At 40.7% G+C, this 15549-nt stretch overlaps 1 protein-coding gene across 1 annotated transcript in view; it reads right to left on the bottom strand.

Annotated features, from left to right (window-relative positions):
* LOC122801335 (integumentary mucin C.1-like) overlaps window positions 1-15549 on the bottom strand; it is a 742183-nt gene that overhangs the window by 261491 nt on the left and 465143 nt on the right. Inside the window, exon 7 of the mRNA XM_044070874.1 lies at window positions 9641-9766. Within this exon, the coding sequence (XP_043926809.1) occupies window positions 9641-9766 (126 nt within the window). The remainder of the gene's footprint in view (window positions 1-9640; window positions 9767-15549) is intronic.

Genomic DNA, 15549 nt, shown 5'->3' with positions numbered 1-15549 from the left:
ATAAATGTTATGAGACTTCCCCAAGTGGAGAATGACATTAATGGAAAAAAGATATATTTTGCCACTACTTGCAGTTTATTTTGTAATCAACTAGTGGATCTTGTGAAGTATTATTGTGGTTTCTTATTACAGTCACAGGATTTTGTGACCAAGCTCTGTAATTTTCCTTTAATTTCATATAAGCAGGGTAGAAGTATTAAAGCCATGATAGTACAAAGCAGTTTTCAGTTACTTACTACTAGGTTGTACCAAGATTTGCCTATTCTCAGTACCTTTCCCTGTGGGGGATGTATAACTTGTCAGTATAGAGTAAAGTCTTTTTTTAAGAATAATGCTATGGTTTTAACTCAGTGAATAGGTATTTTTGCAATACAGAGGGGGTGGTCCATGCACTTAAATGTCCACGTGATATGTTTTGTGTGGGGGAAGCAAAGGGGCATTCAAAATAAGATTGTAAGAACACATCAGGGGTATTCAAAAATTTAGATGTGAAAGCTCAGTTTTATTACAGTTTCATTCATAACATCAAAGTAATACAGTTGGGTTAAAAGCAACAATTTTGGAGCAAGTTGTACTTAAATGTGGTGAAAATGTACATTAAAACATTAGTTACTTTATAAGGAATCAATTATATATTGAAATTTGGCACTTTAATTCCTTCTAGGTTAAATGCTGAATGTAACTGGAGATACCTTAATTAATGATTATTTAAATATGTAATTGTTGACTTGGGTAATTAATCACATGTTGTTGCTTTGTGTGATGTATACAAGGTGTATTTTTAATGTGTTTTTACAACTTGAAGGCTGCTGCAGCCGAGGAGCTAGAGTGTTTTTATTATTCTTTATTAAAATTAGTCTCTTTGTGTGGAGATTTACATGGCCTTTTGTGGTTTCTTTTGGTGGTTATTATATGCAGGATTCTCCTCAGATTTCTGATTCAGATTCAATGGTCAGTATGGTATCTGAATCTTCATGTGAGGGATTCCCTTTCCCCTGAGATTATTTCCAGAATTTGCTAGTGTCCTCAATGAACAACACTGCACTTTATCAGTCCCACAGAAAATACCATGGGTTATTACAACTGGAATTCCCAGAACCTTCACCTACCTCCCCAATCCCTCAACATTGTAGGATATGTTTGCCATAGCCTGTGATTTCCCTGATAGCCAACTAGCTGTTTTTAACAAAGCAGATAGAATGTACAAGTTTCCTGAAAACGTTCACGTTTTTATACACTTACCCCAAACTTGAACCAGTAGCTATTAATTTAATTAACAAAATGTTTGGCAGCAGCTGGACTATTTTTAATCCATCTCTTTTTGATAAGGATGGCACAACTACTGATAACTTTGGGAAATAAGTTTATACTTCTGCGACTTTGATTTTTAGAATTATGAATTGTCAGGTGCGTGCATTAATGTTTATTCTCACTTATTCTGAAAGCAAGAGGAATGCTAAAATCTGAAGAAGCACATTTGTGAAAGCACTAATCCTTTCTATTAAAATTGTTTTTTACATCATCTGCTGGATATATTCTTGTTGACTCTGGATATACTGTATGCCAGTAGCCTTGGTGGGAAGACTGATCTTTGAACTCTGTTATCAAAAAGTGTCAGAAGACAGGTTAGCTGATTCTGGGAAAATTTCATATTCTTCATCCCTCCTACTTTAGATTTTCCAAGGGAGTTTCATAGGTTGATAGGTGTGTACTAGGCTAATGGCCCTGGAGCCTTTACAAGCCTAGCCCACAGCATTACCTTGGCATGGTGCCACCCAACCTTAGTTTCTAGTGCCTCTGTCAAGTAGAGCCACTGGAGTGATCCCTGGGGTGAATTTACTATTTGCCATCCACTCATCAAGATTTCTTCTGAAGAGGGCCAGTGAGGTGCTCTGTTTGACATGCATGAGACGTCTATTCCATAGCATGGGCAATCTTTGGGTTATGAACCTGTCCCTCCAGCACATTCTGTTGATTGTGGTAATGAGGTTGAGGCCTCTAGAGCATGTGGTGTGGAGGGATTGGGATTTCTTTAGATGTAACATTTCTAACAGAGCTGGCTTGACATGGCTTTATAAGCAAAGCAGAAATCACCTCTAAGTAGGTGATATGAGACAGAGAATAGTTGGATTTTTTTTAGTCTGTCCATATAGGACAAGTGTTTAATGCCTAGGATCCTCTTTGTGAGGTACTTTTGCGGCCTCTCCTGTTGTTGCAGGTGTTTAGTGAGGTACATGCCAAATGAGGCATTGTACTCGATGACTGGCCTAATGAGGGAAGAGTAGAGGGAGACAATGACCTCTTTCCTGCTGGATGCAAATCCCTTTGTAATGAGATGTGCCACACAGAATGACTTTCTGACCACAGTGGCAGTGTGGTGGTCAAAAGAGAGGTTGTGTCAACCTGTGTTTTCAGATCTCTTATAACTCCTGTGTTCAGTGAACTACCGCTGATGTGGTAGTTCATGGGAAATGGGTTTTTCCCAAAGGGGATAATGGCACATTTTTTGGCATTGAGCTTAAGGCCATGGTTCTGACACCAGTTGTTGATCTCAGTGAGGCCTTTCTGTAGGATGTCAACATCACTTGGGGAGTTAATAATGGTTCCCAACTTGCAATCGTTTGTGAACTTTGTCAGCCAAAGTCCCTTCATGTTGGACTGGACTTCTGAAAAATAGATACCAAACAGGAGAGGACCCAGAACCAATCCCTGTGGGACTCCACTCGTGACTGGTTGGCAGCCTGACTTGGAGTCAGCTACTTTCACACTGGTTTCTATCTGTGAGCTAGTTTGCAACCCACCTAGTGATATAGTGGTTGATGCCTTGCTTAGTGAGTTTTTCTATGATTCCTGAGTGGGGAATGGTATCACAGGCCTTGGCCAGATCAAGGTATGCTGTATGAACCACCTTGCCTTTATCCACAGCTTTGGTGACTGACTCAAAGAAGTTGACCAAGTTGAGCAGGCATGATTTACCTTTCACAAAACCAAACTGTGTGGGATCCAGAGTTTGGAGATTCCTATATCTTTGTTTATTAGGTCCATGATGATGCATTCCATAGCTTTGTATATCAGACTTGTCAGGCTAATGGGGTGATAGTTCCCAGGGTCTGTAGTGGCTCCTCCTTTGTGGAGAGAGATGACTATAGCAGTGCGCCATTCAGTAGGGACAAAGCCTGAGGTGAGTCTGTGATTGAACAGGGCACACAGGTGAGATGCCAGTTCAATTTGTAGTTCATGTAAAACACAGTCAGAGATGTTGTCAGGTCCCATAGTAGCTGTATTCTTGGCCTTGGACAGTGCTGTTTTAACCTGTGCAGCAGTAATACTGGGTGCCTGGCAATCTACTGGTATTGTGATTGGTCCTTTGGGTGGGAGAGGTAAAGTTCGCACTGAATCTATCGTCCAGTATATTGGCAATATCTGTTGGCTTGGTATAGGAGGTACCATTGTGCAGTAGCTCAGAGCAAATCTGGGTATTGCCATGGAGGTTCTTTACATAACTATAGAAGGCCTTGTGGTTGTCTTTACTATCTGCTGCAATTCTGTTTTCATAGCTAGCTTTAGAGGATTTGATAAGGGATCTCAACTTTTTGTTGAGGCTGATAAGGGAGTTTTTCGAGTCTTGGGACTTCACCTTATTCTGCATCAGTTTCTCCCTTCTGTTGTGGTGTTTCTTTGTGGCCGGGGATCACGAGATTGGCTTCCTTTTTTTTGGAGGAGAGCATCTTGGTTCTGTTAGGTATGGCAAGATCCATGCATTTGTGTGCGTGTTTGTACAGTGCATCTGTGTATGACTTGGTGGTCATACGACTATTCTCCATTTGCATGGGTGCCGTGAAGTTAGGCACTTCTGTTCTTAGGAGCCAAAAGTTAGCTTCAGAGAAATTATTCACGGTGGTTACCTTTGCGGGGGGGTGGGGGATGGGAGGGATGTGGACTTCCAAGGTGATTAGTTTGTGGCCGGATCTAACCAGGGAGGAGTTGATTATTGGCGTAGAGCAATGGTCACCCATCTTAGTAATGACCAGGTCAAGGATGTTGCTACCTCTAGTGGGGTTAAGAATGGGCTGGTCTAGAGCATTGGAATTAATGAATTGCAGGAAATGTTGGGCAAGTGTATTAGTACATGAGTAGTTTTCCCAGTTAATGGAGGGGGTAGTTGAAGTTGCCCAGTATGAGTGTGTTAGGCTGGACCCTAATATTCTCCAGGGTGCTTAGGAACCTGGAGGGAGTTTCTTGGGTCATGGTTGGGGACCTATAACAGGCTACAATCTGAATCATTGTCTTGCCCAATGTTAGCTGCACCTGAAGTATCAGTGATGCATTATGTGGGGCTACCAGTCTGGAGGTGTGTGCAACCTTTATGAATATGGAAACACCACCAACTTTGAGCTTCAGTCCAAGTTCTGGGGCTGAAAGGTATGGAACGAGTTATAGCCTGGTAGTGCAGGGGTCCTTTCTGCTGCCTTGAATCAGGTCTCTGTTACAGCACAAATGTCGATGTTCTCCATATTAAGGAGTGCTTCGAGTGAGTGCATTTTGAGATTTAGACTTCTAGCATTGAGGAGCTTGCCACTCAGATTGCATTTGTTTGTAACTGTTATGGTGGTAATTTGGTCTTTGGAACATTGCCTAAAAAGGCACTATAGGGGTGGCAAGAGCTTTGGCCAGTATCTGGAAGCCCAGAGGTGACAGGTGCAGGCCATCTCTGGTAAAGCATTGAGGTCTGTCAATCATGTCATCCCAGGCAGACAGATACTGGATCCCCTTAGAATGACACCAGAAACTTAGCCAATTGTTGAAATCAATCATTTACTGCTTGTACTGTGGTATCATTCTGGGTGATGGTAGGATGCTGCTCAGGGCTAGGGATATACCCACCTGGGCTACATAATCTGAGAGCTCCTCCATGTCTCTTTTCATGTAGTCCAGGGAGGTACTTCTCAGGTCATTCACACCCACATATACAATGACAGAGTCATATTTGTACCTGTTGCTGAGGGAGCTGAGTGAGTGGGTTATATGGCGGATCCTGGCACCTGACAGGCAGCTGACTGTTACTTTCTCCTTATTCAGCCTAGTGAGTGGGACATCAATGTACCTCGCTATGGAGTCACCTATGACTAGTGTGCTGGGAATGCTGATTTGCCTTAGGGGCTTTGCTTGAGTGGCACACTGTTTAGGAGAGCTATGTGTCTCATGTCTAGTGTTGTGTTGTGGTTGTCAAGTGCGTTTCTGCCTTGGAGATCTCTGCTGTTTGGGTAGATTTTTATTGAGAACCTCCATTAAGGTGTTTTGTGGTTTGTGTTTTTATGTGAGGGCAGCTCCTTCATCTTGTTTTGGCAAGAAACAAAACAAACACTCTCATCAGAATGCTGGTAGGAAAAAATAATGGCAAGAAGGTTCCAGAAAGAAAGCTGGAACCCCTAACATCAAAGGAGAACCAAATAAGTAAGACTGACTATTAAAAGGACATTGCCCCCCTCCCATTCTGGCAGTCCATTATCCCTTCCAGAAACCTGGAGTCCAGTTTGGAATCTTTATTTCATAAATCAGTGTGTGATAATCTTCAAATTCAAAATGCTTTCACTTCACAACCTGATACCCGTTTTTTCTCATTTGAGTTTTTAGTAACCTTAGATTTAAAAGATGTATATCATTATATTCCTATTCATCCATACTTTACACATTGCTTAATGTTTTCTGTGTCTGGATCCAGTTTTTAGCTCTCTGACTTACCCTCTACTGCCCTAAGAGTGTTTGCAATGTGTCTAGCACCTGATATAGCCCATTGAAGGCTACAGGGTGTCCACATTTTTCCATCTTTACACAACTTACTTATCTTTGCATAGTCTTTTCCAAAGTGTCATACATCTCTCACATGGATGAGGAAGAAAGGATACTTAACACCTTACATGTTTATAAATAACTCAGATACGTTGTTTATAGAACAAAATCTTCCATAACTTCTGATCAGTTTATTTTCTTGTGAAGGTATGAAGAAGTGACAACCCATGTCAAAGCAGACTATTTCCAAATGATTGTTTCAATCTTTTACCTTTTGCTGTTCCCACCAAGACAGAACTCATCCTGGCAAGGTGAAGGCACATTCTGCCAGGGCCTTTATTTCATCTATTGTTTCTGGGAAGGATTGGACTCTAGACTTGGTCTTCTGTACATACTTTTACAAAGCAGTACAAACTAGATTCCTTTGCCAGGTCTAGGTCAGGCTTTGCTAGGCCATTCTCCAGGGACACTTGGACTCCTCCTTTCACCTCCCAGCTGTTCTAAGCAAGCAATTATGCCCACCAGGGTGTGTGTTATTGTATTATTGTATATTTACGCAATAACTCATGGCATGATGTGGTATATTGAAGATTTACCCACAGTTGATGTGGTTTAATCACGAGGGGAAAGCCCGAATGATTAAACAAAGGCAACCGTGGGTAAATCTTCAATATACAACAACCACAAAGTTGGTTATTGCTATTATACAATGACATTATTAAAAAAAAATACTTACTTTTCTTAAATAATGTCTTTGTATAATGGCGGATTGCTGTTCTTCCGCCGGTTGTGGTATGCTGCTTCTGTGTTTTGATGTACTGCGCATGTGTATGGGACTTGCATTCCCATGCATACCCAGTAAATCAATGTTTTGAAATGGAAGCAACAGAGAAAAGAAAGGTTGCTCCGTTTTTTTCTCTCTTTTTTTTTTTATTGTAAAAAAAAAAGGCTTTGGGCAGTTTATATCAATGGAAAAAAGTCTGGGCGACCGGACCTTTTTCCGTTGGTATATTGTGGGATTTACAACAGGCACGCTAGTTGGGATGGCCAATCAGCATGCACATTTTCGAATATTAATAGGAAGACATTGTATAATTACACAATAACACACACCCTGGAAGGCATTATTGCATGTATATGATGGGCTGCCTGTTATGTTGATTTGCATTAGTCTGTTTTTGTTTTTTTTTTAATTACAATATATATATATATTTTTTTTTTATCTAATATAGTTCCTCTGTCTACTATTTAAACTTGCTGTAGAATATCTAGGGAAATGGGGATGGGATTGAAGTCACTGAATAATGAGTTACATTTGAGTTTCAGACTTTATCATAGCTCTTTACTAAGAAGAAAATATCAACAGAATCAGGGACAAACCCAGAAGTAATCAGAGACACTTAAAATATTAGTTCTGTTAATTTGAGATGTTGACAGTATAAGAGAATGTGAATTAGTATACATTTTCTGAAGTAAAAAAGTCTCTAACTATATTTATTGTCATTTTGTTTATTACATGTAATAAACAATAATGTAATAAACCTGTTTAAGCTGGGTTTAAGGGAGGCAGAAAATGCATGTTAACATAAATCCTGTCATTATAGAAATGTTGCCATTTTTAAGAGCAACATTTAAACCCTGTCCTTATTTTTCAGCCTTTGCCCCTACTATTTTAGGCTTTATCTGGATTTCTTGAACTTTGAGTGTGAGAGGTATGCATGCCTCTTAATTTTAAAAGAGTTACAGTGTGTGTCCTTACTAAAGAAAACAATTAACTTTTATTAAGTTTCAAAAGTGCCAAAGCTCTATGTGTGTGTATGCTCACACCCACATGTGTGTGCCTGCAATTATTTATCGTGCATTGGTTCAAACTAGGCTAGTTGCCTTTGTGGGCCATTTTAAGCCTAGTGAATTTCTTTTACAAAGGCGAGAATCAAACCCTTGATCTGGTGACTGTGACGTAAACATCTTAGCCATTGCACCAGCCACTAAGCAATAACCCGACAGTTACCAAAGGTGATAATCAAGTGTTGTACCTTGTGTCTGGGAGGTAAAGACCTTAGCTGTTATGCCACCCTCCAAAAATTGAAGTGTTCACAAAACTGATTCAAGAACATACAGCAAATTATGATTGATGATGCATTGTTAACTCTTTGTAATAACTGAGAATTTCAGCTACCCAAAGTACCATAACTACTTAAAAGAAAAAAAGTATGGTAATGCAAAATGTCTAACAGATTTCAAAGTTTTTGGTTAATTACAGACAAAGTATGTTTTTGGCTCACAACTGCATGTTAGCGTGTGATATTTTACAGCTTTCAAAATGTTAGCAGAATTGCGGTGCAATTCTTTGAGCACTGCTCTCTTTGTGGCAGTCCAATTTTTTTTTTCTGGCATACTTAGAACAGAGCCATTCACATCAAACTACCTTGCTGCTGTTTGCTTTTAATATTGAGGCATTCGATCATGAGCTTTACTGTAACAGGATGTTATTTCTTTTGATTTCAGATCATAGACAGTGTGCTGTACCACAAATCTATTGGATAACCAGCATTTGAGCATAATTTCACATCAAGATGAACATTTTACGTTAGACTCTGTACAAGAGTATTTACAAAGTGGAGTCCACACAGATTGTACATTACAGCTTTGCTGAATGCAGAGTTAATACAATTTATGGGTCAGTTACACTTAAGTTATGCATAGGATACAAAGCACATGATGAAATACATCAGATTGCAGCTTAATTTACTTGTGCATTCAGTTACAAGTAACACAATCAGAGACAACAAAATGTGCATAAGTATATCCAGAAGAAGGAGCACATTTAAGACAGTTAATAAGTCATTTGTGGACTAAATTAGGAAGGCACAAGAATAGATCATTCAACATAATTTAAAAAGGCTTTTGTACATGTGGGGGCAAAAAAAAGTGACATAAAAGTGTGTGCTTGTTCAAATAAAAGCCTTTTAGAGTGCAGCAGTGGTGCCAGCTACAATGGAACTTGCTCCAGTGAAGATGTGGGTACATCCCCAAGATTCACAGTACACTGTGCTTTGCATAAGTGATGCCATTTTAAATGTTTTGTGTTAATCTTAGCACTGTGTATAATGGTTGCATTACTGGTGTGCTTTTATTCACATTTGCTGTACTGCATATCTGCTGTCTATATAAATTGACAACTGAGTTGTTATGTTCTGTTGAGCAAGGATTATTAATAAAAAAGATGAAGATAAATCAAGTACTCACTGTTAATGATAAGTTAATGAAAATATATGCTCACTTAAGCCTCAGACATTGCAGATTATAAAACAGTAATCTAATAGCTTGAAATGCATGACCTGACATTCCTTGCTGCAATCACTTTTGGTAGGAGTACATTACAACATGACTGCAATTCAAGCCATATTAACATTTCTCTGTGAATATGCAATAGATAAAATGTAATGTAATTGTCTCTGCCGCTAACTACTTTCTATGGAGATCAGTAAATGAGTTAAGCAATGAACTGGCCAGTGAAAATAACCAAAAATAATAGCTCTCAAACATATATCCAAAGTAAGTGGTATTTTTTTTTAAAAAAGCTACATTTCATGGAAATGTACAGAATTCATTCTTCTTTAAGGTACCATCAGTTGAAAAGCAGTATTAAGCTTTAGAATGGCTCCACAGAGCATGAAGTATTACATCACACCTACTAAATAACTCTCAGCCTAGAGCATTGTGTCATCAATAGGAGAAAATTACATAACCATGGTTTGATACATGACCATCATGACCTTTTATTAAACCCATGAATACACAATCATAACAAGTTATTACAAAATCATGGCAGAATTATTTGACAAACCTGCTGCAGCAGATGACGAAGATGCTGTTGAGGGTGGGACACTTGTTGTGGTTGTGCTTGTTTCAGTTGTGGTTGTAGGTGGTGATGGTAATGGTGATGAGGATGCTGTAGGTGTTAATGTGTGTCCTAATATTAGAATAGAAGTACATTGTTACTCACGCATCATCCTAGCATTCTTTAATTCAATTCTGAATGCTGTAGCTTAGTTTCTCTTAGCTGTACAGTATGATGCTTTCTGTAATCTGAAAGTACTATTTTCAGGCATCAAGTTTTTATTAATCTCTGACTGTTAGAAGGCATTTAGTAAAGCTATGATTTATTACAAATTAGAAAATGGCCTTAGAAAACATAACACCGTTGCTGCTTGCATGGCATCCCAATAGACAGAATTACTGTACAGGATGAATTTGGCATAGAACTGGAATGCCTACTCATGGCACTAAAGTTATGCACCATAAGTGATAACATTACATCAAGCCATCATTTATTGTTGCCTTGTTAACTGCAAAGTTTAAGGTGGGATTCATGCCTCTCAACTGCCCAGATGTTCACAGAATGTCAGGATTTGTACCTCAAAAATATCAGTCTGTCCTTCATAAAATTTGTATTTGTATATATAAAGAATTAGAGAGCAATGTTCTCCATGTACAAGAGGTATAGATGGATTTTATTATCAGACTGAAGTTTTGATCTGTTTTGAAAAGCTGAAAATTGAATAAGCAGCTAGCCAAGGATATGCAGTACAACCAGATTTTATGTGCTCATGGTAAGCATATAAAAGGATTGATGAAACTGTTTTGTATGACTAGAACTTATGTATGAATGATTATCTGAAAGACATTTTGTACTATTTGTGGAAATGGGAGGTAGGGGTGTCTCTGTTAAATGTATAATATATGAAAATGTAAAATTAAAGGTACAATGGGATAATTGCAGTCTCAATGGTGCAACAGGGAGCACACTTGCATTTGGTGCAGAAGGCTCTAGGTTCTTTTCTCACATCAGGCAGATCAACTGCTGACACTGTCATGCAGTATAAGGGTGGTGATGCACTCCTTGTGTCATCCTGTGGATGAGATGTTACACCAAGGCCCCATGTGCTTCAGCTGGTGGTAGCTCAGATGGATGGAAAATCTCCCAGGATACCCACAGAAAAGATAAGAAAGTTCCCAGATGCCTTTGCCAACTTTCCCCTAGTAGTATAAATGCTACCTTAGGTCTCCCCTGAAAAGAGGCTACTAGTTTAGTGTGATTAACCAGATCAACAGAGGATAAGGAAATAAAATAAAATATAAAAGAATGCTAAAAAAATTAACACTTCTTCTTATGCTGCACATCACTGGAGCCTTTATATCATTCTGAGCTAGCATCAATTCAGGCAGATGAGACCTGAGGGACCATAGTTTAGAATTTCTTATATCTCTCCTGAAGAATAGCACTTCATGGGTGCCGCATCACCCCCCCACACACACACACACACACACACACACACACACACACACACACACACACACATATCCACTGCTAACTACAGTTACAGTACTGAAAATAAATCCAAGCAATTGAAGACAGAATTAAAAAATACGCTTCTGATGTTCTGCACTTTGAAAGCAACTGACATTGACATAATACATAATACATAAAATTATACAAATATTCATATAGCAGTGAAACCATGGTTATATGTATGTAGCATTTTGCCATTTTAGATACTTGGTACATGGTACAAACATGGTTTTGTTAAACAAGCCTAAGATACTGGCAGAAAATGCTCCTACCATCCAGTGAAAGATTACATTGATGGTCAACTGTATGCCTTGTGTTGAAATTAGTAATCTATCACTGGGATTCAGAGACCCAGGTTGTGGCACTGTAAACTGTTTACTGCAGGTATGTACAGTCTAAACGACTTCAGAATATGTGATTCAGAGACATGCTTAGTTACAATAAGGAAGACTTCATCTGCTAATTTGCATCCCTCTAAATCATCCATAATTAATATCAATGTTAAAAAGCACTTTTTTGCAGTAATTAACATTGACAGTCCATCCCCGGGATTCATGAAGCTTGCACCAGGCGCAGGCGTGGAGTTGGCGTTCTAACACCAAATATGGCCACCAAGCGATTCAGGTACGAGCTCCTTTCCACATGCACTACCAGTGTATGCCAGAGCTGTGCAGCTCCCAGCGCATGTATGCTAATTACCCCATGTGCAGCAGTGTAGCATGCAAATTAAGGTATATAGTGATTCATGAAGTGGTGCAGGCATAGCGTAAGCATGCAGAAATGTAAACCAAAAATAATGGTTTACATTTTTCAAACATAAAATCGGAGCCATGAAAGCAGACCAAACTTATGTATTATAATGTTAATAAATGCCAGTGACTAAATATATAGCCAATGGCATAAAAAAACATGCACAACACATAAAAAAATAAAATTTAATGTCATGGCCACACTAACGTAAAGTAAAATTGCAGTGCAGCAGTGCGCAAACGGGATTACAATGGAAATATATTTATATGTCATAAAACTGCAATGTAACACAATTCATGAATTCCCCATAATAGTCAGTGGCATGCATGCTATACCACAACCATGGTGCAAAGGTTGCTAAGAGTCTGTGACAGTGTTCTGCGCAGTAACTAGGAATTAGTAGTCAATGCCATGCAAATGAGTCGAGTAATACTGAATCACAAATGCCCCATCGGCAGAAGGATGTACCACACAGTGTAGCGGTACAACACCGAGGAGTGACCTGAAGGTAAACATGACATCAAGAGAGGGGTGCACCACCATAGCTGTAAGCACATTGGAGCATTGTTAATTTGGGTTGCCTGTTGCTAAGCAAAGCCGCAAGATAGGAGTGTGGAAGTAGCCATAGCTTTGCTTATTTGAGAGCACACAAGGTGGCTGAAAGTGCATGTGAACGTGGCTGAAAACACGCTCGAAACCCGGTAAATGGCATCGCGTGGCACGCACCACAGCTGAAACAGGAAGGTTATGGAAAGACAATAAGGAAATGCTGCAGCATGGTAATTGGAGTACAAATGAGTAATTAACACATAGGAACTCACAGTGGGCCATTGACGACAGCTAACAAGGCTGCTAACAGCTAACTGCAGAACAGGAAAGGGGAGGTGCCGTACTGCAAAGAAAAGAGAACTGTTACAGCAGAACAAAGCAAACCTGCAGTAGATCAGCTACATAACACATTTCGCAACACAATCCTGAGTTGGGAAAGTACAAAACAAGAAAACAGGCAGCTGGATGCATGCCTGACAATGGGAGGGGAATTGGGTTGAAAAGTGAAGTAAAGGGCAATAGATGAATCATGGCAGCCAAGTGTAATTCAACACCAAAGGCTTCACAATAGCAGTACCTGCTGTAAAACCCATAAGTAAGATACCCTGCAGCTGGAATTGCACATACACACCCAATGACATCAGCAGCTTCCAAAGCACAATAGTATAAAGTGTGAAAGCACCTCACACACACTTGTGTATTCCCAAACACTCGGCACCATTGGTGTAAACAGATGGGGAACTTTTAAAATGTACATGTTAGGGGCTGCCATAGCTTTGATTCATCAGCATGTGTTGGAGACTTAAAGTGGTGTGGAGGATGATACTGACAACCACCTCAGGCACCAGAGGAGGAGAAGAGTGTTCAGACCAAGGGTAATCTACCAGGGGCTAAATGATCTGGAGATAGTAGAGCATTGTAGGGTAGACAGGGACACCATACAGAAAATTGTTGAGCTGTGCCAGCCATGTCTCAGACCAAGAAATAAGAGAGGGGAACCCATCCTAGTGGACACAAAGGTATGTGTAAGCTTGAGAATACTAGCCACAGGTACCTTCCAAAGGCCAGCTGGAGATATCCTGGGGGTCTCACAGGCATCAGTATCCAGGGTACTCCACCAGTTCCTGGATGCCATGTTACCACATGCCAATGAGCAGATATACTTCCCCCAAATGCAGGAGGTGTTGGCCAGCAATATGTATCTCTTCCACCATGTGACAGACTACCCGGAGGTACTAGGTACAATAGACTGCATGCACATACACATCAAGTTACCACCCGGTGATCAGGGTAGGCGCTACATAAACCACAAGGGATACCCCTCCATCAACTGCCAGGTCATGTGCAATGCCCAGGGCATTATCATGGATGTGTGTGCTGGCAGCCCAGGAAGCTACCATGACTCCCACATCTGGCATGCCTCACAGCTGTATCAGGTATTTGCATCGCGGGACATCCCATATGGCCAGCTGGTGGGTGATGCTGGCTATACACTGGAACCATGGATGATGACTCCCATGAGAAATGCAAACACACCCATGCAAGAACACCATAATGAGGCACACGCACAAACTGGAATCATCATAGAGCATGTGTTTGAGATGCTGAAATCATGGTTCCGTTGCTTGGACATATCTGGTGGAGTCTTGCAGTACTCTCCAGGCATGTGTGCCCACATATCATAGTATGTGCCATTCTACACAATATGATCCTGCAGAAACAGCTGCAGTAGGGACAGAATGGTGAAGGCCCTCACAGCCCACCACCATTGCCAAGGGCACCACAGGCACAGAGGGACTCAAATCACGAACAACCTGTGCCAGCCCCAGTAGGCAGATGGAGGCATTCCCAGTATGCCCATGCCATGGCAAAGAGAGAACTTATAGCACACACTGACAGTGTAGGCCACTACGGACTGACACCCTTCTCCACCTGCACACACAGTAAAAATGGATGGCACACACACACACACACACACACATGACCACATGTAAATTGTCATGTATTGGTGGTCTAGTGTGTGCATCGTACATAGGCAGCCATCAACTATTGTACACACAACTGCCATTGGCACAAGGTAAGTCAATACCTGAATAGTAAATTAAGCTATCAGCATGTGTTGATACTGTATGTATAGGTTCATAGGTACATACGTAGGTACATGCCTAACTGCCCGAGGCCATTCATAAGCCTAGCCAAAATGTGTCTGCTGTCTCCACCCCATTGATTAACTAACTGTCCCTCAGCACAGAGCCAATTGTGGGATCCCTGGAGTGTACCCACTGTTCCCATCCAGTCTGCAAGGTCTCCCTGGAGTGTCAGTGAGGAGCTCTGTATAATGTAATCAGGGATGTAGTTCCAAATCATGGGGAGTACCTGTGACAGGAATCTGTCACTCCAGCATCTTCCAGTTGTGGTTGTGGCAAGGTTTAGCTCATTACAGTGTGCGGCTCACTGTGACATGGATTCCCATAGGTGGAGCATATCCATTAAGCCTCACTTGGACATGGCTTTGTTGGGCAGCAAAGATCATCTTTGAGTAAACGAGATGCCACTGAGTAATTCAAGAGTTCATGCAGTCTGGCAGCATTGGACACATGTCTGAGGCCAGTAATGCTCTTGGCGAGGTATGTTTGTGGATACTCCAGCTGTTGGATGTGTCTTCTGAGGTACATCCCAAATGGGTAATCATACGCGACGATGGGATTGATGAGTGATGAGTGATGAGTAAAGGGGCACAATAACCTCAGTATGTCTAGATGCAAACCATTAAGTAATCAGATGGCCTACACAGATGGATGGCCTAATTACTGTGGAGATATGATTGTCAAAGGAAAGTTCACTATCTAATGTAGTCCCCACATACCCATTACCCAGTCTGTATTAAAGTGGCTGCCACTCATGTGTTACCATGTAGGTTTTTAGTTTTCCCAACATGGAATGACCATACAGTTCGTGGCCTTCAACTGGAGGCCATGACAGTGACATCCTGTGCTGGTCTATGTGAGGACCCTTGAAGGATGTCTGTGACAGCTGGACTATCAATTATGGCCCCCAGTTTGCAGTAATCACCAAACACAGTCTGCTGTAGTCCACCTGTGTTT

This window comes from Protopterus annectens, chromosome 4.part1 (genome assembly GCF_019279795.1).
Source record: "Protopterus annectens isolate FY-2018-M chromosome 4.part1, PAN1.0, whole genome shotgun sequence".
Classification (NCBI taxonomy): Eukaryota; Metazoa; Chordata; order Ceratodontiformes; family Protopteridae; genus Protopterus; species Protopterus annectens.
Note: the sequence above shows the minus strand (reverse complement) of the source record. Positions and strands in the feature narration are given on the sequence as shown.